Source organism: Anneissia japonica, unplaced genomic scaffold (assembly GCF_011630105.1).
Source record: "Anneissia japonica isolate Jap-2015-1 unplaced genomic scaffold, ASM1163010v1 scaffold199_len4679917_cov187, whole genome shotgun sequence".
NCBI lineage: Eukaryota > Metazoa > Echinodermata > Crinoidea > Comatulida > Comatulidae > Anneissia > Anneissia japonica.
This window is the reverse complement of record NW_022686322.1, coordinates 1,012,781-1,031,480: the sequence shown is the minus strand read 5'-3', so window position 1 is coordinate 1,031,480 and position 18,700 is coordinate 1,012,781. Positions and strand designations below refer to the sequence as shown.

Below are 18,700 nucleotides of genomic sequence, written 5' to 3'. Positions count from 1 at the left end.
CTCCCCCTCCTCTTCATTCATCTACAGTCTCTCTGCCATAGCCCATGGAGTTAAATTAAGGTCAGGCCTATTTAAAATGTTTATTTTATTTTTTATTGATAAAAACACAAGATACAGTAGATATTACCATGGACGTATACAATATGTTTTTATATATATTATATATAATTTAAATACTTCAATGGTCTTACTATATTATTTTTATAGGACGGCAAAACGCAAATGAAAATATAAAATGTTTCGAAGATCATTGGGCTCAATTTAAATGTATATACCTGGCAACCTATCGTCATTGGGAAATTGGCCAGGTTGCGCTTGAGATTTTGATGAATATGTGCTGCTTATATTATGATAATGAGTATGAAGATGTGCGAAGTAAAATTCAGTATTTGAAGACGATTATGCTTCAAGCTAAATCACATTCTGCATCAGTAACTCAATCAGAGAAAGTTATTGCAAGTTAGTCAGTTTTACGTTATATACGTTAGGGAGTAAGGCCGAGTACGTTAGTTTGTTTTCATTTCGTCTGGCTTCGAACCGATATATCCGGGGCTCGCCCTCAGTTTTTCGGCGAGATACTTGCTTCTCTAAACAATACACGTTTGCAATTAAAGGGCCTGGTGATCTGCAAATTTTGAGCTCAGCTCTCGATATTTAACCCTTTTTTTCTGTTAAAATGAGTTAATCGGGGACTTTTACGATATACATAGGTTAGATTACAATTCGCATATAGGCCTAAATGATATTTATATGAAGTAAACTAAATATTAAATAAAATAGTAGGAGGACGTCTTTTAGGGCCCATACTTAGGTTAGGTCTGGGCCTAGGAAGCATAGCCTAGGCTAGGCTTAGTTTAGTTTTAGGCCAAAATATGGAAGAGAGAGAGAGAGAGTGCAGTTGCTTGCTTTTTTTCATTAGACAGTTACTGTCTGTTTTACTAAAAAAAAACCAAAAAAACAATGATGACTTTTCATGGGAAAAGAAGGAGTTCCTCTCTGTAGACTATTTCTGGGATGGGATTTAGGGACTGGCTATACGTACAGCGGCTGTGTATACAACAAAAGTGGTTTTGTTATATACACAGCGACACAGCTGTGTGTATAAGATCCATTACGACCATTATATACACAGCCGCTGTGCATATAGCCTTGTCCTACTGGGATACTGTATTTATATGAGTAAATGCCCCACTTTATGCCCCACAATATCCCTACAGCCTTATTTGGAATAAATGCCTCCCTCGAATAAACACCCCACCACCCATCCCCCTTTCCAAACAAATCTAACTGAAGCAATATCATTCTCATCACAATAATGTTTTACTTAGTAGAATTCCAATATTTTTTCTGGTTGGGATCAATAATGATAAGTCTTTAAGCAATAACACATTTTGACGGTAATTTGAATAGATACGGTACCGTAAAACCTCGAATTGAAGCGATGGGCTTCTTTTCTTTTTTTTTGCCAACTTTGCATGGGCTTCTTTTCGAGATGGGCTACTTTTCGAGATGGGCTTCTTTTTTTCGAGACTACTTTAGTAAGTAAAGAGGGGGGCTTCTTTTCAAAATGAATGCTGTAAATTTTGTGAATTTTTTACAAGTAAACAAAAGTCAATGTAACATCAATCTGTATTATGGAGTGTATTTAACTGGCATTAAATCACCTAAACTACTGTAATGTATAACCAAGCTTGTTTTTAATTTATTTTTTTTTCTGAAATTCATGCGCAGTGTATATACTGTACAGTACTAACTCAAAAAGAAGCCTATGCTATTTTGAAAAGAAGCCCATGGTCTTCTTTTTGAGGCTGATTTTGCAAACTAAAGAGGGGGTTTCAATTTGAGATGGGATTCATCTCGAGATTAAGCCCACTGGGCGTTAATTCAAGGTTTTTCGGTATTTGAAATGGAATTTGTGATAGTATTCTGGTTGTATTGTTCATATATTGAGATAGGTAGGCCAAGTCATAATACCGTAGCATTGATGGCAGTAGTTTTTGGATTCTGTCAAGTGGATGCTAGCATGTTTTATTCTTTCAAAGAAAACCCCCATTATCATAGATCAAAGATATTTTCTGGGCATGGTGGCACAGTCCACACTCCATATCGAGATCCCTCTAATTCCGAGACCCCTCTAATTCGAGACCAATTTTTACCAAGTACTAACTGACCACCTTTCTTTTAACACTGAGTTCACCCTCTAATTATGAGACCACTCTAATTCGAGACCGAGATCACCTTTATGGAAGGTCCAAGTGACAAAATGACCTCCAATTCAAGAACAAACTTAAAAATAAAAAGAAATTCTTAGATTTACACCACTGGTTGTCATAAAATATATTTAGTAAATGTTTTACAATGATCTGTTGTCACCTCCGCTACTCATCCCATTCAATTGCTGCACTATTCCCCACTTTTTATCATGGCCATGAGGAACTTTAGAACTCATTGGAGAATTGCGTGTGTGTTTTCTGCTTAAAAGGTTTTTTTTTTTTTTGGCTCCTTTTAACTCATAATCCATCCATGATTTCTGTGTTGGCAATTCACTTGAATAACTGTACAAGTAACAGATTGTTGACTTTTTAGTTCTTTCTAGGATAGGTCTTATCTAGGCATGGCATCACATTTAGTATTTTTAGCTGTGAGTGATGCATCCTATCATTCCTACTCTTGCAGCTTACAAGTGAGATGATAGCTAAGTGTCTACAGCCGCCCTGGACAGTAGACACAAAAACCACCAGAAATAAACAATAAGCAAACAACAGTTACTGAAAGAAAATCAAGAAATAGATATATAATTATATATAAGGTCAGGATTTGTTAAGTTTTCTTTTTTAATATTGTAAATAATATTTTATATTATTCTAATGAATATCAGTTTATAGTATTACTATGTTTCTTAAAAATTTACCAATTGATCACTTCTTTTTTTCTTCAACTTATTGCAGGTGTACAAAGACTACCATTCTTTTTATGAAGGTCGTCTTATAACCATGGAAAACATCAAAGCAACTAACTACAGTGTTACTCCTGAATCTACTAACCCACCAGCACACAGATATGATTCTGAATCTGTTGAAGAATTTGCTCTGATTACACCAGTGCTTAACCCAAGCAGATCACATGATGTAGCCGACAAGGGTGTAATGCAGAAATCTGGAAAAAAATCTGGGCAACCTGAAGAAAATACTGATTTTCCCGATGGAACATACAGTCCTAGCAACAGCTCAAAGAAATCTCATAGAAATGCAACTCTAGAACAACAGTCTAATAATGTGGATACATTAGGGACTTCTGATGTTGAGGAAGATGTGACAACAGATTCTGAGGAGAGTGATGAAGCGGATGAAGATGAAGATGCTGAGAGCAGTTCCAATGAAAATGCTGCGGAATCTACACGGCAACAGCAAACTCAAACATCAGCATCGAAAAATTCAAATAATGATGAAGATGATGGGTCAGAATCTGATGGTAGCAGCAGTGATAAGGGATCAAGTGAAGAGGAAGAGGATGATGTGGATGAAGAGGATGATGATGGAGAAGAAATGGAGGAAGGTGAAGATGAGAATGAACATCCTTCATCACCTGGTACCCTTGTCATTGAAGCTGATGGAAGCTCAGCAACTAATTGCCATGGTAATCATACAAACATTGTCGTGAACCCAACAGGTAGCCTCATAAAGAAAACCTCAACCAGTAGAGATGGAAACAAATCTTCTTCCAGCCATTCTGAAATCTTTTTAAAAACTGAAGTGGCCAATTCCAGTCACATTGCCACAGCAACCCTGGATGGTAGTTGTGACAAAACAGAAGCAGCTGGGTTACCATTGTCTGGTAGGAACCAGTGTACAAGCTCACAACATCCTCTAAAGAAACGGTTCTATGATGCCAGGCAGATTCAGGTAGCTCAAGAGCTTGAACAGGATGTAGATCATCAAAGGTAAGATGTTGGTCAATACTGCAAAGCCTTTTAATTTGCCGCACGCCCTTAATTGCAAAATTCTGAATGATATTTTAGTCTTCAGAAGCAAAGCTATAGCTATCTTGGCTAGCTAGGCTATTACATCACACTTCACACAGCCAGATAGAGTGCTACTGTAGGCCTCTAGAGTGGTGGTGTTAGCTAAGGCTACAGTAGGCCTACAGTACCTTCAATCAGGTATCAGCACTCCCGCAAGCAAGCAAAAATGCATTCATCTCCAGCAAACTTAGTATAAAGGAAGGCTAATATAGGTTTTTCATTACCACACAACTAAGAAACAAATCATTTCATCAGAAAACTGATATGGAAAGTATTTTTTACAGTCTAGCATTGCCATTTTCAGGCTTATACAGTTTAGGTGACTATTCTTAAAAATTTGCTCACCATAGCCCCATCCATGCTGGGGCTGAGGTAGACGTGGCCCTTTTTCTAGCTTCCTCCCCCCACCCCCCTATTTCATTAACCAGATCTCCCGGAAATGACTTGGGACCCTTCCTTCAATGGAATAACAATCGGGAGAAACCCACCAAAATCAGGAGGTTTAGCTAAAATATAGACATAACTGTAGGCTTCTGCAACATGTTAAAAAATGACTGGAAATTGTTAAATTGCAAAAATAAAAGGCTGTGAAATATTTCAAATTGTAAAATCGTGAAAATAAAGGGCTTTACAGTATATTAAAATTTTTTTTTTTTACAAAACTAATGAGTCCTTTCTTTTAATTTTAAAGATGTATTGGCCTGTGGAAATGACAAAACGGTTTTATGTTATATTCTTTTTTACAAAAATAATGAGTCCTTTCTTTTAATTTTAAAGATGTATTGGCCCGTGGAAATGACTAAAAAGTTTTTATGTTACTTCAAAATCAGCAAATTAATTTTAGAAATGAATTTTTGGGTATTTTTCATGGGACAATACATCTTAAAGTAATGGTACATCATCCACTTTTAGCAATCATCAAACTCAAATTTACAGAAAGCTATATAATTTTTTAGTTTTTCAGCAAATTCATTTTAGTTGCATATTTTATTACATTGGGAACAAAGAAAACAGATTGTTTCTGAAAGAGATTTTTCATCCATATATCTAAATAGTGAAATCGAAGGCCAGAGTTTATACTGGTTTCAAACTGCAACATACAGAATGCAATTTTCTTATAAACAAAGATGAGAGGTTAAATTTAGGATTATTTCATACTCTTTATTGACATATTATATTCTAATTTGTTATAGTGAAAATAAATCCATAGAAAAGAACATCAAAGTGGAAGATAATCAGGCAGATGCAGAAAAGGAAGTGATAGAGGAAGTAAACACTGAAGATGATGATGATGATGATGATGAGGAGGATGATGATGATGAACAAGAAGAGGAGGAAACTGAGAACCATGCTTTAGTTGCCGCGGAGAAGCTAGTCCTGGGGACAGCCTGGCAGCGTTGGTGTGACCTTGGGTCAGCTTTGCAAATGAAGAACCCTGAAGAACTTGCCATTTTCCTCATTGACTAGTGAGTGATAATCAGTGAATCACTTTATTGATTTATATTTCTTATTGGATGTTGGGGTCTTTATCTGTTTAGTTTATTTCTTTCTAATACATCATTATGCAACTAAAGCAAAGCATCATTGTGAAGCCTGGTAAAAGTGGATGGGCATGTATTCAGACAAAAAATCCTATGTCTTCTGAAGTCACACCAACCAACCAATCAATCAGTCAACTCTGGGATTGACTAACCAACCAATCAAATAATCATCAACCAAGCAACTAAACAACAACCACCACTAACCAATCATTCAATCAATCAATCAATTAATCCACCAAATATTCAATGTACTATCTATGTAAGAACATGTAAATTATACATAGACAATTCGTTCTGGAGAGTCTATGGGAATACAAATACAGTATGTATAATTATAAAAAGGCAATCTGACCTTTGCTTTGTAATGTATTAAACTTTGTATATTAAGTTTTTTTTTTTAACTCAAATTTAATCTATGTATTTGATGATACTCTATACTCCTGCAGAGACAGGATAAAAACGCTTAATTCTCTTTTCTTATTCATTTCAAAGCTATGAAAGTCGCAACTGTAGTAAAGTGCCCTCTACAACCAGAATGCGGCTGAGGAGGAATGGAACTGGGTATGTACATGTTTTGAATGTTGCTCTAGTTAATAGCATTTACATTATTCTTGCATTGAAAATTGGATTAATGTGGAAGCACTGGCACTTGTTCTCATGGAGCCCGGGTATCCAACCTTTTTAAGCTGGTGGCCAGTTTCAATGTGTTGAGACCAGCGGCGGGCTGACATAAATTGTGTACTTTCCATTTTTTTTTTGAATTTCAACCCCACCCATTCTCTTTAAAGCAATGGCGTATCCAGGGATTCAAAATGGGGGGGGGGGGCAAGGAAGGACTTTATTGTATTGTATATATTTCTTGTTTTACTTTTTTTAATGTATATTAAATTGTACTTGGCAATGTGTGTATTCAAACAAAAAATTTCTATTTTTATATACTTTTTATATTTTTTATGGCCAAGTCAATAAATGAAACTTGAATAACACCTCAGTCTCACCATGGAGGTATGGTCTCACCATGGTTGGGGCTGAGGTAAAAAAATTATGGTTCCTCTAGATTCCCAAAAATGGTACTTTCAGACTATAAAAAAGTGGTTTCAAAGCAGTGTTTTCCACAGAATGACATGACCCCCCCCCCCTCCAAAACGTGCTCCCCCGATTCGCCACTGGCACCACGAATGGTTAGACTTTGCATCATATGAGTGCCACCTTCCTCCACTTAATCTGTTGTCCCCAATCAGGTCCCCCACCCCATGTCAATAATCTTCATACACCACTAGCAACAGTCAGCTACACTCAGAAAAGGCTAGACTCTTGTTAACAATGCCAGAGTAGGTGCTGATATTTCTTTTAACAGAAAAACTGTTTTTCTGTAAGTACTGAAATTCTACTGAGAAAATGATTTATTTTTTAGCAATGTTGCATGGGCCAGATCAAAAGGTGGGGGGTTGAATACTTCCCGATCCCAAAACTACAAGAGACTCCCTACTTCTGTAGAAGTGTAGATGTTGAATGTATTTGGGTCTGTACTGCATACTAGACTAGAAATCCTCTTCAGGGTGTGGCTAAGTTGTGCATTGTGTATATGCTTGTTATTGTTTCCACTGTTTGAGGTGAATGGGAAACATTTTAAAACTCATTGAATAATAATATAAACATCGTCCAGTTATTAATAAAAATTGTTAAAAGTCAACCTTCATGGTTCAAATATGCTGTGTGGTACAATGGCATCTCATGTGAAGAAAATTCTGAAAATATGATATTTGTTTATTATTTAATAATATTTTATATTTTTATAATAATATTTTTATTCCGACTTGCATATTTTCAGTAGTCTGTTTCAATTCTTTTCAGCGTTGATAAGCTAGCCCTTGACAACCACAGTAAAAAGATGTACGGCAGAGACTTAAGCATTGTTCTTAGAGATACCTGTGGGAAGGATATGCTGGACAAAGTTGTAGGCTTCAATGCAGCGGACAAGTTGCCTGACCAAAATGGTGGGGAATCAGGTGAAAAAACAGCCATGGATTTTGATATGAGAGACAATGATAATTCAAGTGCATGCACAGGCAGGAAAAAGTTGAGCCGTAGGAAGTCCTTACCAACACGTAGAGTCGCGTCACAGGTTGTTACGGAGAAGTACGATGATCAGGATGAGACGGAGGATTACACTGTGGATGAGGACGCTGATGACGACGATGATGACTTTAACCTTGTGTGTGGAGAATGTGGAAAGGTTTTTTTTGACCCAGATACTTTAGAAAAACATGAGAAAAAATGTGATAGTCTGAAAAAGAGGAAACGTAAACCAACACCGAGGAATATTGCTGGCGCTCCATTGACAAAGTTACGCAAGAAGAGCCGATCAAGGAAGAGGATGACTTCCAGAAATATACCTGTTAAATTTAGTTGCGAAGTTTGCCTGAGAAAGTGCAGGACTGAGGAATCGTTAGAAAAACACAGACTAACTCACCAGAAACAGAATTTCTGTGAAGAATGTCAGGAACAATTTCCAAAGAAGAAAGAGTTCAAAGATCATATGGCGTTACACGACAGTGGCTTATTTAAAAAGCTGTATCAGTGCGAACACTGTGAAAAAGAGTTTCAAACTCATCCTGTGTTTGAGAAACATTTGAAATCTGTTCACGGTGTACCATTTGTGCGGTGTGTCTGCGAGTTTTGTGGGAAAGGGTTTGCTCACCTACACCAGCTTCAGCGACATCGTGTACGTCATCTTCCTGATAAACCATTCAAGTGTGAAAAATGCTCAAAAACATTTACTTTCCACTCTGGTTTTAACCAGCACAAAAAATGGCATGAGAACTCGGAAAGTGGTAAAACATTTGCTTGTGAGATATGCCAACGTGAGTTTTGGACTGAACAAAATCTACGAAACCATACAAGGAAAAGCCACGGAGAACGTAGCTTTATTTGTGAAGAATGTGGAAAAACTTTTACTGTAAGTCATCGCCTAGAACGCCACAAATTGATACATTTAAATGACAAGCCGTACCATTGCTCAGTTTGTAACAAAGGATTTGTTCAGAAGCATAGCATGGTGGCTCACATGCGCGTTCACACAGGCGAGAAACCATTCCAATGCTCACAGTGCCCTGCTAGCTTTGCGCACAATGTCAGCTTAAAAACACACAAAAAATCGGTGCATGGAATTGATTGGTGGGCTGTACATGGTGTTGAGAGAAAGACTTCTGCAAAATCAAAATCTCCTCGACCTAGGCAGCGTACTCGAGTCAGTAGTAGCAGTGAACCCAATGCCCGGTATCCTGAACCGGAATTGACCAATCAGGGGAATGTCTCGCAGCAGGTGATGTCTCTTGCAGTAGATCAGCTTCTTCAGGCACCGTTGAATGTCATGGAAGGCAGGTCTGAAGAAAATAAGCCTCATTTGGCCGAGTACCCAATGCAAAATCGGGGAGCAGAGTCTGTAATTACGCATTCATCAGGTTCTGGTGGGGATAACCGTATATGCCCAGAAACGACGTCAGAACAAATGACGACAGACCAACATGTTGATCAGCGCCGCATGTCAGGTGAAAGAAGGTTACCTCCCAGGGTCGAGCCCCTTGGGGTAGATCCTAGATCTGAGCAGAGAATGGACTACCGTATGATGCAACCTCAAAACCTGCGTATGAATTCAAGGTCAGATCCGCGAATGGACCCCAGGATGGACCCACGAATGGACCCAAGGGGTCTTGATGATAGAACACTTGCTGGAGTACGAGGAAATCCTGAAATGCAGCAAGAGATCTGGAGATCTTCAAGTTTTATTGAAAATATGTAAGTTGCATCAGAAAAATTTGGTTAATTAAGTAAATTGGTCATATTATTTTAATTGCCCAAATGGCCTGCTATAATATAATAACATTTTCATAAATCTAAATTTCCAAAACCAAACAGTTAAAGGTGATCCCAAGCTCCGGTTTGTAGATGTAGAAAACTAAAGGTGGGTAGGTGATAACATTAATATATTCTAAATAATAAAGAGCGGATTTTAAAGATGGAAAAGTGGGTTAATAAGGGTGGGTGGAGGGCCTTGAAATTAGCTTAAGACTGGGTGGAAAACTTCAAGGCTGGGTGGCTCTGCCCACGTTTCTACATTCCTGCATGATGGTAAAAAACCCCAGTATAATAAGCCAATTCATAGTTGGAACTGCGTATGCTTGTATCAAGGTTTATCGACAACATAGTTAGGTTGATTGACCTCGAATACGGGCATGCACAGTTTAAACTATGAATTGGATTATTTAATTTGAACAAAACAAATAGTTTTTAAATCATTGATTTTATTTACCAAATTGTTAAATATTTCTAACTTTTCCATAGCCAAAACCATTTTCAATTTGTGATTTGTATCATTTAAATAATATGGATTATTTCATTATAAACTATTTCTATTTTTGTATTACTGTATTTGCACTTTGTTTTTTTAAATATTTTGCATCATTACTATCAAGTATATTTTTTCCATAGGCCATTCCATCAGTCATGGACACCAGGAAACTACAGCTGGTGAAGACAAAAGAATGAAGATGAGCAAATTATACTACGATGTTGACCATCAGATATCATCAATCTTTCACTGTTATGTAAGCCTCCTACGCTGTAACAAAAACAGTGTTATAGTGATGTTTTTTTAAGTGACAAAGTTTTTTACTGTAAGTAGCTTGTTTATAAGAAATTAGTGGCAGTTTTATTAAGAGCTTTGCAAGTTTAAATACATGTCATAACTCATTTTCTGTTTCTGAAATATTCCATGAAATTGTATAGGCTTGCTGTAGCCTTTTTTTCCCCTGTGCCTGACAATTTTGAGGGTACTGTTTACCTTCTATGCTAGCTTATGAATAATAAGGTATTTACCTAGTTATTAATAATTTTAATAGAGAAACTGTCATTGTTTTAAATAAAGTAAATTCTAATGGTAATATATTTTATTGCTAGGGAAATTGAATTTAATTTTATAGTATGTACTTGCTTAAAAACAAAGTTTATATTTGAAAAACTGCAGTAAAGTTGTATCATGTTGTTGATGGTATCTGAAACATTTTATAAGATCAACATTAAGAGTTTACATAATGTAATTTAATTATTGTCACGCAGCTTAAAATCAATTTTATAATCCAATTTCAATGAAAAATTCTACAAAAATTAAACTTTTGTTGCATGGTCACTGATTTAATAACTGAAATTCCTTGTATACAAACTCTTGTAACAGCTGACTGTGAAAATTTTTCAAAAGAATTTTACTAGAATCAGCCAAAGAAAAATTTATCTCAAAGTGAAATATACAGCTACCAAAAAATTAACAATCACTTTTCATAAATGATGTATACTACGAATAATTATAAAGTGTATTTTAACATCTACCCATTATAAATACTGCCTGGGGCATTTATTGTCGAGAAGGATATTTGAGGAGGTGTTAATTCCAGGGAGGTCTTTTGGGATTTTTTTTGGGTGTAAAATGAATACATATGTACTAAAAAAAAAAACGCCTTTTAATTTCACTCTAAATGTGGAACTACAACACATAATTACTGGGACAGATGTAGGATTTGACGGTAGGGGGTGGGTGACTCCACACCTCAGCCCCACAATAGTTGGGGCGGAGATGAGAAAATGTAGAGAATATGGACCACAAGATGCCCGCAAATTGCACTCTCATACCTTAAAAATCTTACCAGTAATTCATATCAACAATACTCAATACAACAATTATTTTTCTTAATATACTTTAGGATGTGATCACACTGTCTGCACCCCCCTGCATCTGCCCAGTAATTACAGTTAAAATGTCTTATTGCATGATCATCAAGACTATCATTCAACTATGTTAGAATAGTGTAATTCTACTGGAGTAGAACATTAATAGAATGTGTTGAGAATGATGTTGCTTGCATTAGATTTGTTTACAGTCATTTGGAGGACACCTCGGGGTGTGTAATCGAAGGAATGCATTTATTCCAAATGAAGATCGAGAGGGGGCATTTATACGAATAAATATGGTACTGTAATTAATATGGTACTGTAATTAATATGGTACTGTAATTAATATGGTACTGTAATTAATAAATCAAAATGGTCATCACTGCGACAAGAAAATCTTAGGGGAAAGGACACATGAACAGGAAACATACGATAACCAGAAAAGGTACCCCTTATTATGTTCCACCTGCAATTGGAGGTTATATAACCATATTTTGTGGAAGTGATATGATAAACTTGGTAATATAACAATTGTCAGTGAAAATAGGTAGTAAGTTCACTTGATGATTTAAATCTGAATGTAAATTATCCTCATTTAACCATTCCTGTGATCATTTATGTGCATGCCCACCGTAAAATTATCTAGAAATACAGTATTGATGATTACAAATGCACACGCTCAATGAATTAGGTTAACCATGGAGAAATATGTGTTCTTAATAAAAAAAAAAACCTAATTGATCATAAATTTCATGCTAAGCAAGTAATAATTAGTGACATTAGCAGCATAGAGACATGTGATTAACATGGGACAATTTTGAACAATTACACTTTAACCTTTCATTCAATTTTGCTGCTGATGAATTCCAAAAATTTTATCGTTTTCATTCCTTCTGCAAGTATTTTTGAGATGCAGTCTTTTTTATAATTACTTATGTGCAGATTTCAATGCACACTGTTCACAAATTTCGTAAAGGTGCCAATGTCAAAGATGACAAAAAACTATTGTTCAACCTATAATGGCAGTGGAGAGATTAATGCCTAATCACATGCTTTATTTTTCACGGTGGCAAACCCAGGGAGGGACTTTCACAGACGGAGGGTAAGGAAATGTATGATAATGGCACCCCTAGCTAGATGGGCGAAAGTCGCACTCTGACAAATTTAATCATAATTTTCATAAATAAAGGGGCCTGGACTGGTTGGGAGGGGGGAGAGGGGGAATTTGAAATATAGGGGACCTAGAGAGGGACTTTCACAGACAAAGGGTCTAGACCACCTTAGCCCCATGGTTGGTAAGAAAATGTATAATGGGACCTCTAGATGGTCAAAAATTGCACTCTCAGAATTTAATAATTCTCCATTTTTTAAAAAATAATTTTGAAAATTTTAGGAGCCTGGGCCGGCTCAGGGAAGGGGAAACGCCACAGCTTCAGATAACATTTATAGAAAATAGCCCAAAAGATTGTATTTGATTCTACTTTCATTGAATATCCTTTAGTGAAGATTTTTTCAAAATTTGAATTCAAGGAAGAGGTGACGTCATTGATGTGTAACATATGCTTCTTTAAAAGTTGTGTGGGGAGGGGATGCAAACCATGAAGAATATATCAAAGATGATTGGGGATGATATGTATAGGATTCCGTATGACTTGAGCGACTTATTCTTATATTTAGCAAAGTTAATACTATTATGTAATATTAAAGTATTGTTATAAATTTCTGGTAAGCACTGCACATTTTCAGACACGTATGCCATAAATTGAGAGATTATGATCGGCTTTTGTTGATGATTGACCACGTCCGTTTTGGATACATGACAAAGGCAACAGAATTATTGGGCTTCGTAAATCATGGTTTTGATTGTAATTTATTACTCCCAATAGCGCAACATTTTAAAATGTTGTTGATAATTATTGTATAGCTTTATAAATACAAAATTTGTTGTTAGTGGTCTTGAATACAAGATCATAGATGATGTATCTTGGTGCTATCATCTACTTTAAGTTTAAATGAATTCAACAATTCATGTTTAAATTTAGTTCTCATCCAATTTATAGGATTAACTATGTAGAGTATGTACAATAAAGCTCTATAGATCTCTAAACACCCTTTGAGGTGGTGTGCGGAGGCACAAGTAACAATCCTGGAAATTAAACTGGGACCACGGAATTGGAATGCAAGCTCCAACGTATTATAAAAGAGCAGTGATAGTATAAATATGTATTGTTTTCAAATTTGTTTAGACATAATATAGTATAGTGCTATTGTATTTTTCATATATCATATTTATAATGCTGGTGTACAAACTACGTGCCAGTAAATTGTGTGCACTATATTATTTTAATTTTGCCTTGGATGGGTGCTTTTTTCCTTACAAATTGTGCAATTTATGTCCAACGATTTTAGATAGGGTTTTTGATTAAATACAGTAGTAAAATTAACTTTTTTTAAATTTTATTTTTTTATACAGCATGTTAGATATTGTTTTCTACAAGGACAATGCTTTTCCCATCTACTGAAGGAGTATTACACAAGATTAATAATAGTTCCAAGGAGCTCTTTTACATTTAAAAATTGATATAAACTTCCATAGAATGCATAACATACTTATTAATACCTGCATGCATGCCAGAATACTGTAATTAGTTCTGTGTATAACCATTTAGTATATAAGATAATTATCATGGACATTTTTTACATGGATCTTAAATTGGTTGTAGTACAAAGTGTATTTTGCAAATGTTTTAGGCAATGTATGGCATCCCTAAAATCTTAATGTACTGTTAAAAATATGGTTTTATAACATGTTCCATTTATAAACATTTTATCAGACTTTCTTTGGGAAGGGGATGGGCACTTTGTCAGTCATGTATTTTGCTTTTCCCGAACATCAGAATTCAGTTGTTTTTAGATAATTTAAGGTTACCATAGAACCAGTAAAATATACACAAGGACACTGCAGATGACAAATGTTTACTCATAATTACTGTACTAGTGAAGAAGTTTTAATAAAATGAACATTTTTGAAACAAATTTGAATGTTATGGCCCATAAATCACTTGGATACTGTATGATCAGAAATATCAATAAAATCAGTGCATCTAAGAAAATCTGACTTATCACATAATCCACTGTTTTTACTGTCTTAATGACAATGGTAGATTTATACAGTGCATATTGTTTAGCCCTCTATGCGATTCACATTATCATTACCCCAGTCATTGGATTAAATGCCTATGGAACACAAACTCCCTGTTGGAGTATTCCATAAGGATGCAGCAGCTACATCAGCACATTTAACCCTACCAGGTACCCACTTATACTCCTGGGTGGAGAGAAGCAATGCAGATAAAGCGCCTTGCTGAAGGACACAAGTAAAATGCACATGAGGGATTGAAAACCCAACCTCCTGCTGCGTCAAACCACTTTCAAGATAAAACCAATTTCACAAAATGCGTTTTAAAAATATGTTGATAAACACAATTGTATGTACAGTACAATAATACTGCACATCTTATGTACAAATAACAAACTTAAAATGGTCATTTTATTTCACTATATCATCATCAATATCATTTGTAGACAACAAACCACCACCCCTATAAAAGTTTATTATTTCTCAGATGTCACTGAAATTGGCACGTACTGCGCCATTGGTCGTCAGCCGATTCCAAGAGAAATGCAACAGACCATATAAAGTTTTAATCCGCGGACAAAACAGTAGGCGGCATTAAGCACTCGCATAGTGATAATGGATTCGATAACCCATCGACCAATGCAGTGTGCGCACACTAGAACAAATCATTTTTGTGCTGGTTCAATAACATACAGTACTGTGTTAAAAAGTGGTTAGTAAACCACATCACAATCTGTTCACCTGTTATTCTGCAGTTTTCGTCTGTGAACTCAATTGGTACAATCTATTAACACCCCCAAGTAAGGTTGTTGACCAGTTTATAGCACCATACCTGCTTATCTTTGCTACCGGCTATGCGTAAGCAGGACTTAATATTCCACGTGCCAGGACAATAATAGTTTTGTTTTTAGACTCGAATATATTTTGTTAAGAATCATTTTTGGATTGCGAAAAAGTAATGGCCGCATTGATATTGAACCAAAGGCCCATCAACTACTGTACCATTTTAAATGAAGTCCTAATAAACAGAAATGAAAGGTAGTACACCAGCATAGCTCAGTAGTAGAGCTATAGAGCGGTAAACACGGTCAAAAGGACAGTACATCTTTTTTTGTCTAACGACTCCACCTTTTTAACCTAACAGAAACTATCAGTATCTTATGAATTTAGCAACATATGGGGCTTGCCATGCCAAAACAAGAATTGACTATTTTTAATATACAGTTGAACTTGCTTAAGTCGAATCCAAAATAGCATGAAAAAAATGGTTTAACTTAAATAAAATTGACTTACAGATCGTTAATAAATGGAAAACACTGCAATTTGGCAATTTCAAAATAAGGTTGACTTTAGGCAAGTTTGACTGTATATTCATATTTTTCACATTATAAGCTTTAAAATGATACGTAAATTTTAGGTTTTAACCCATCCATAGTACATAGTAACAAAGCAATGGCCTTCGGTTTAGAAATTTTAACCATGTCCTTATGGAAAGTTATTGCATGGTTCAATTTCAATTAGAGGTCAAAGCATATCAAGATTGACTCAATGGTTATCAATGATTTTGAAGTACTTGTGGCCAGGGCATTTGATTATTTTTCACCTAATTATGTCAAGTTTCAATCTTCCTCTTCTACTGCCTTCTTTTTCTTTTTCTTCTTTTTCTTTTCAGTGCTGACCTGAGAAAATAAACAAACCACAAAATGTCTGTTGATATTTTTTATGATTAACATCCAAATTCTAGAGGAACTTAGGGAGTACACTGGGAGACATTTCTCTACACTTTACCGAAGAGGTACAGTGTTCTTCAAAGTGCACAGGGCCATATTACACAGACGACCAATGGCCTAAATGTCTCATCTAAAAACAGACGAGACACAAAACACGCTTTCTGTGTTGGCAAGTCACTTGAATAACTGTACAAGTAACAGATTGCTGACTTATCGAGGTATGGCATCATATTTCGTAGACTTACTTTTGTAAGACTTTATTTCTGCCTTCTGCTTATGATGGATATCATCACTGCTCCAACCAGACTTACTCTCACAACTTACACACGAGACAATAGCTAAGTGTCTCTAGGAGTATAATTATTTAAATATTTCTCTTACCGGTTCTGGTTCAGGCTCTGGTTCGGGTTCTTCTGTTGCTTTCTTCTTCTTTTTTTTCTTTGGTGTTTCTTCTACAAAAAAAAAAGCAAATGAATTATTAACAAAATAAATATCCGCTATTCTTGTATGTACAACACAATTAAATTTGGCTAGAGTAATCAAATTACAGATTTTTGTATTAAAAAGTCAGTATATCAAAGCTAAATTTTTAATAATCTGCATTTTTAATGAAGTATTATTATATTTTATTCTTTCACTTTCGCTGAACGAAAAACACAAGAATGGTAAGAACAGAACAGGTGTACAAGCACCTCCGCTACATGAGTAATTTACTTAAATTTATTTATTTATTTTTCTATATTTATCTGTAAACGCTACACATCCAAATTTAAGAGGCTATGTGTTAAGTGGATTACCTGTAGTATTTTTTTTTAACATACCTTCTTCCTCTTGTTTTACTGACTTTTTCTTCTTTTTTGTTGTACTTTCTTCACTGGAACCATTTTCAAGTTTTACTTTTACTCGCTTTGAACTATCCTCCTCCTCCTCCTCATCAACCTCTTCGATTTTACGCTTCTTTGGGACGGCAGATGGTAGTGTTGAGTCAAGGGCGGGGTTGTAAATCTTTACATCACTCTTATTCTCATATTTGTCAAACTTTGCTTTAGCCTTACCAGTTCCACTTATTCTCCTCATCTATAAATATTGATTCAATACATATAACCTTATTTGGCAATTCAGCAATGAATATGCATACCTACATGTATATACTAGGGGAGTAGCAGAGGAGAAATGTGCGAATATTCGTTTTTTTTTGGGGTGTAGGGCCATACTCCCAGTGTAAGGATCCAACCCTCATGGGGTGTCAGAGACAAATATATAAACTATATATGCGACCTGATCAAACATAAAAAATGTTCTAGTTTCAGAATTCATTTTCAGGTTTTTCCACTTATTAAAGAAGATAAATTGAAGAACATTTTGCAATTATCAATCATTAAATCTAACTGAATTGTATATTAAAATTATTTTAAATACACAAATCTTAATTTGAAATCTTTGGAAGCTGCTTTCTCAAAAGCTACAAGGCTGATATCCAATGAAATAAGTATTCATAACTTCGCTGATACTCAACAAATTTCCAACAAATAAACACTGTTTCAAAGAGAATGCATGCTGAATCTAAAAACACCAAAACAAACGGCTGGTTTTACCATGTCTCAGATGTTAAGTAAATAAATAAAATTATCATTACAATATATGTGAAATATGTACAATAAAAAATATATATATAAGAAATATGTAAATAATATGAAAAATAAACAAATTCAAGCAATTATAGAATAACCAGTTTAAAAAATTCAAGAAATGTATGTTTTTATTTTCAAGTTTTAATTGTTATATTTCACTTAAATCAACTTACACCTCCATCCTCTAGCGCCCTCAACCGGCTCTCTAACTTGGCTCGGCTCTCGATACCAATTTCTGTTGAAGTTTCTTCTGACAAGGCATCAACTCGAATCGCCAGAGATGCCTTCGCTGCCAGCATCCTGGACATCTAAATAAAGAAATAAGTGTGTAATTATGTATTTTTTTTGTGAGCCAATATCCATCCTTCAATGCATGTTGAAAATGTAACCATCCTGTAGTGTATTGAAAATATTACTATACCAGCTGCAATTCAACAATATTAAATATATTGTATTTGTCTCTAACCTGGGTATGTGCCAACATGGTACGTGATTACTCAGCTGACGACCGTAAGGTTAGAATTTTCAATCTAGCCTGTATAAACCACCTCAAGATTGGGGTATACATCAGGGGTGGGTGTTGTCAGGCCTAAAATCCTTCTATACTTGGCTAAAACTAATATCTGGTTATACAGGTAACATTAGTTTAATTATGAGAAAAACATTAATATGTAGCCTACTAACCAGGTTTACCACACCATGCTACTACTGTACACCAAACAAGGACAAAACAAAATCTTGTTAAACCAGAGCCTTGCAGGCGTCAACGTTCCTATGCATGATACACGACTTTTAGAAGTATATATACGTGTATATATATATATATATATATGTATATATATATATGTATATATATATATATACATACATATATATTGATATATATATACATATACGTATATATATATATATAC

At 35.3% G+C, this 18,700-nt stretch overlaps 2 protein-coding genes across 3 annotated transcripts in view; one reads left to right on the top strand and one right to left on the bottom strand.

Moving 5' to 3' along the window:
• The first annotated feature begins 300 nt into the window (after window positions 1-300).
• On the top strand, window positions 301-11,628 carry LOC117115066. 2 transcript variants are annotated; one of them, XM_033258726.1, is made up of 7 exons: window positions 301-459; window positions 2,677-2,809; window positions 2,949-3,940; window positions 5,215-5,487; window positions 6,055-6,123; window positions 7,417-9,360; window positions 10,054-11,628. In XM_033258726.1, the coding sequence occupies exons 3-7, from the start codon at window positions 2,994-2,996 to the stop codon at window positions 10,094-10,096; spliced, it is 3,276 nt and encodes a 1,091-aa protein (XP_033114617.1). In that variant the 5' UTR covers window positions 301-459; window positions 2,677-2,809; window positions 2,949-2,993; the 3' UTR covers window positions 10,097-11,628. The 2 variants fall into 2 exon arrangements, with proteins under 2 accessions (XP_033114617.1, XP_033114625.1); XM_033258734.1 differs by lacking the exon at window positions 2,677-2,809.
• Window positions 11,629-14,261: 2,633 nt separating this feature from the next.
• LOC117115079 (nucleolar protein 58-like) overlaps window positions 14,262-18,700 on the bottom strand; it is a gene marked incomplete in the record, with an annotated part of 10,333 nt that continues 5,894 nt past the window's right edge. The window contains 4 exon segments of the mRNA XM_033258747.1: window positions 14,262-16,104; window positions 16,537-16,607; window positions 16,977-17,232; window positions 17,960-18,094. Of these exon segments, the coding sequence (XP_033114638.1) occupies window positions 16,045-16,104; window positions 16,537-16,607; window positions 16,977-17,232; window positions 17,960-18,094 (522 nt within the window).

Bases quoted from the DNA above. Each gene is read 5' to 3' on its own strand.
- LOC117115066 (XM_033258734.1), top strand. From the start codon at position 2,994: ATGGAAAACATCAAAGCAACTAACTACAGTGTTACTCCTGAATCTACT. The intron at 3,941-5,214 runs GTAAGATGTTGG...AATTTGTTATAG, and splicing joins CAGGATGTAGATCATCAAAG to TGAAAATAAATCCATAGAAA. The intron at 9,361-10,053 runs GTAAGTTGCATC...TTTTTTCCATAG, and splicing joins TCAAGTTTTATTGAAAATAT to GCCATTCCATCAGTCATGGA.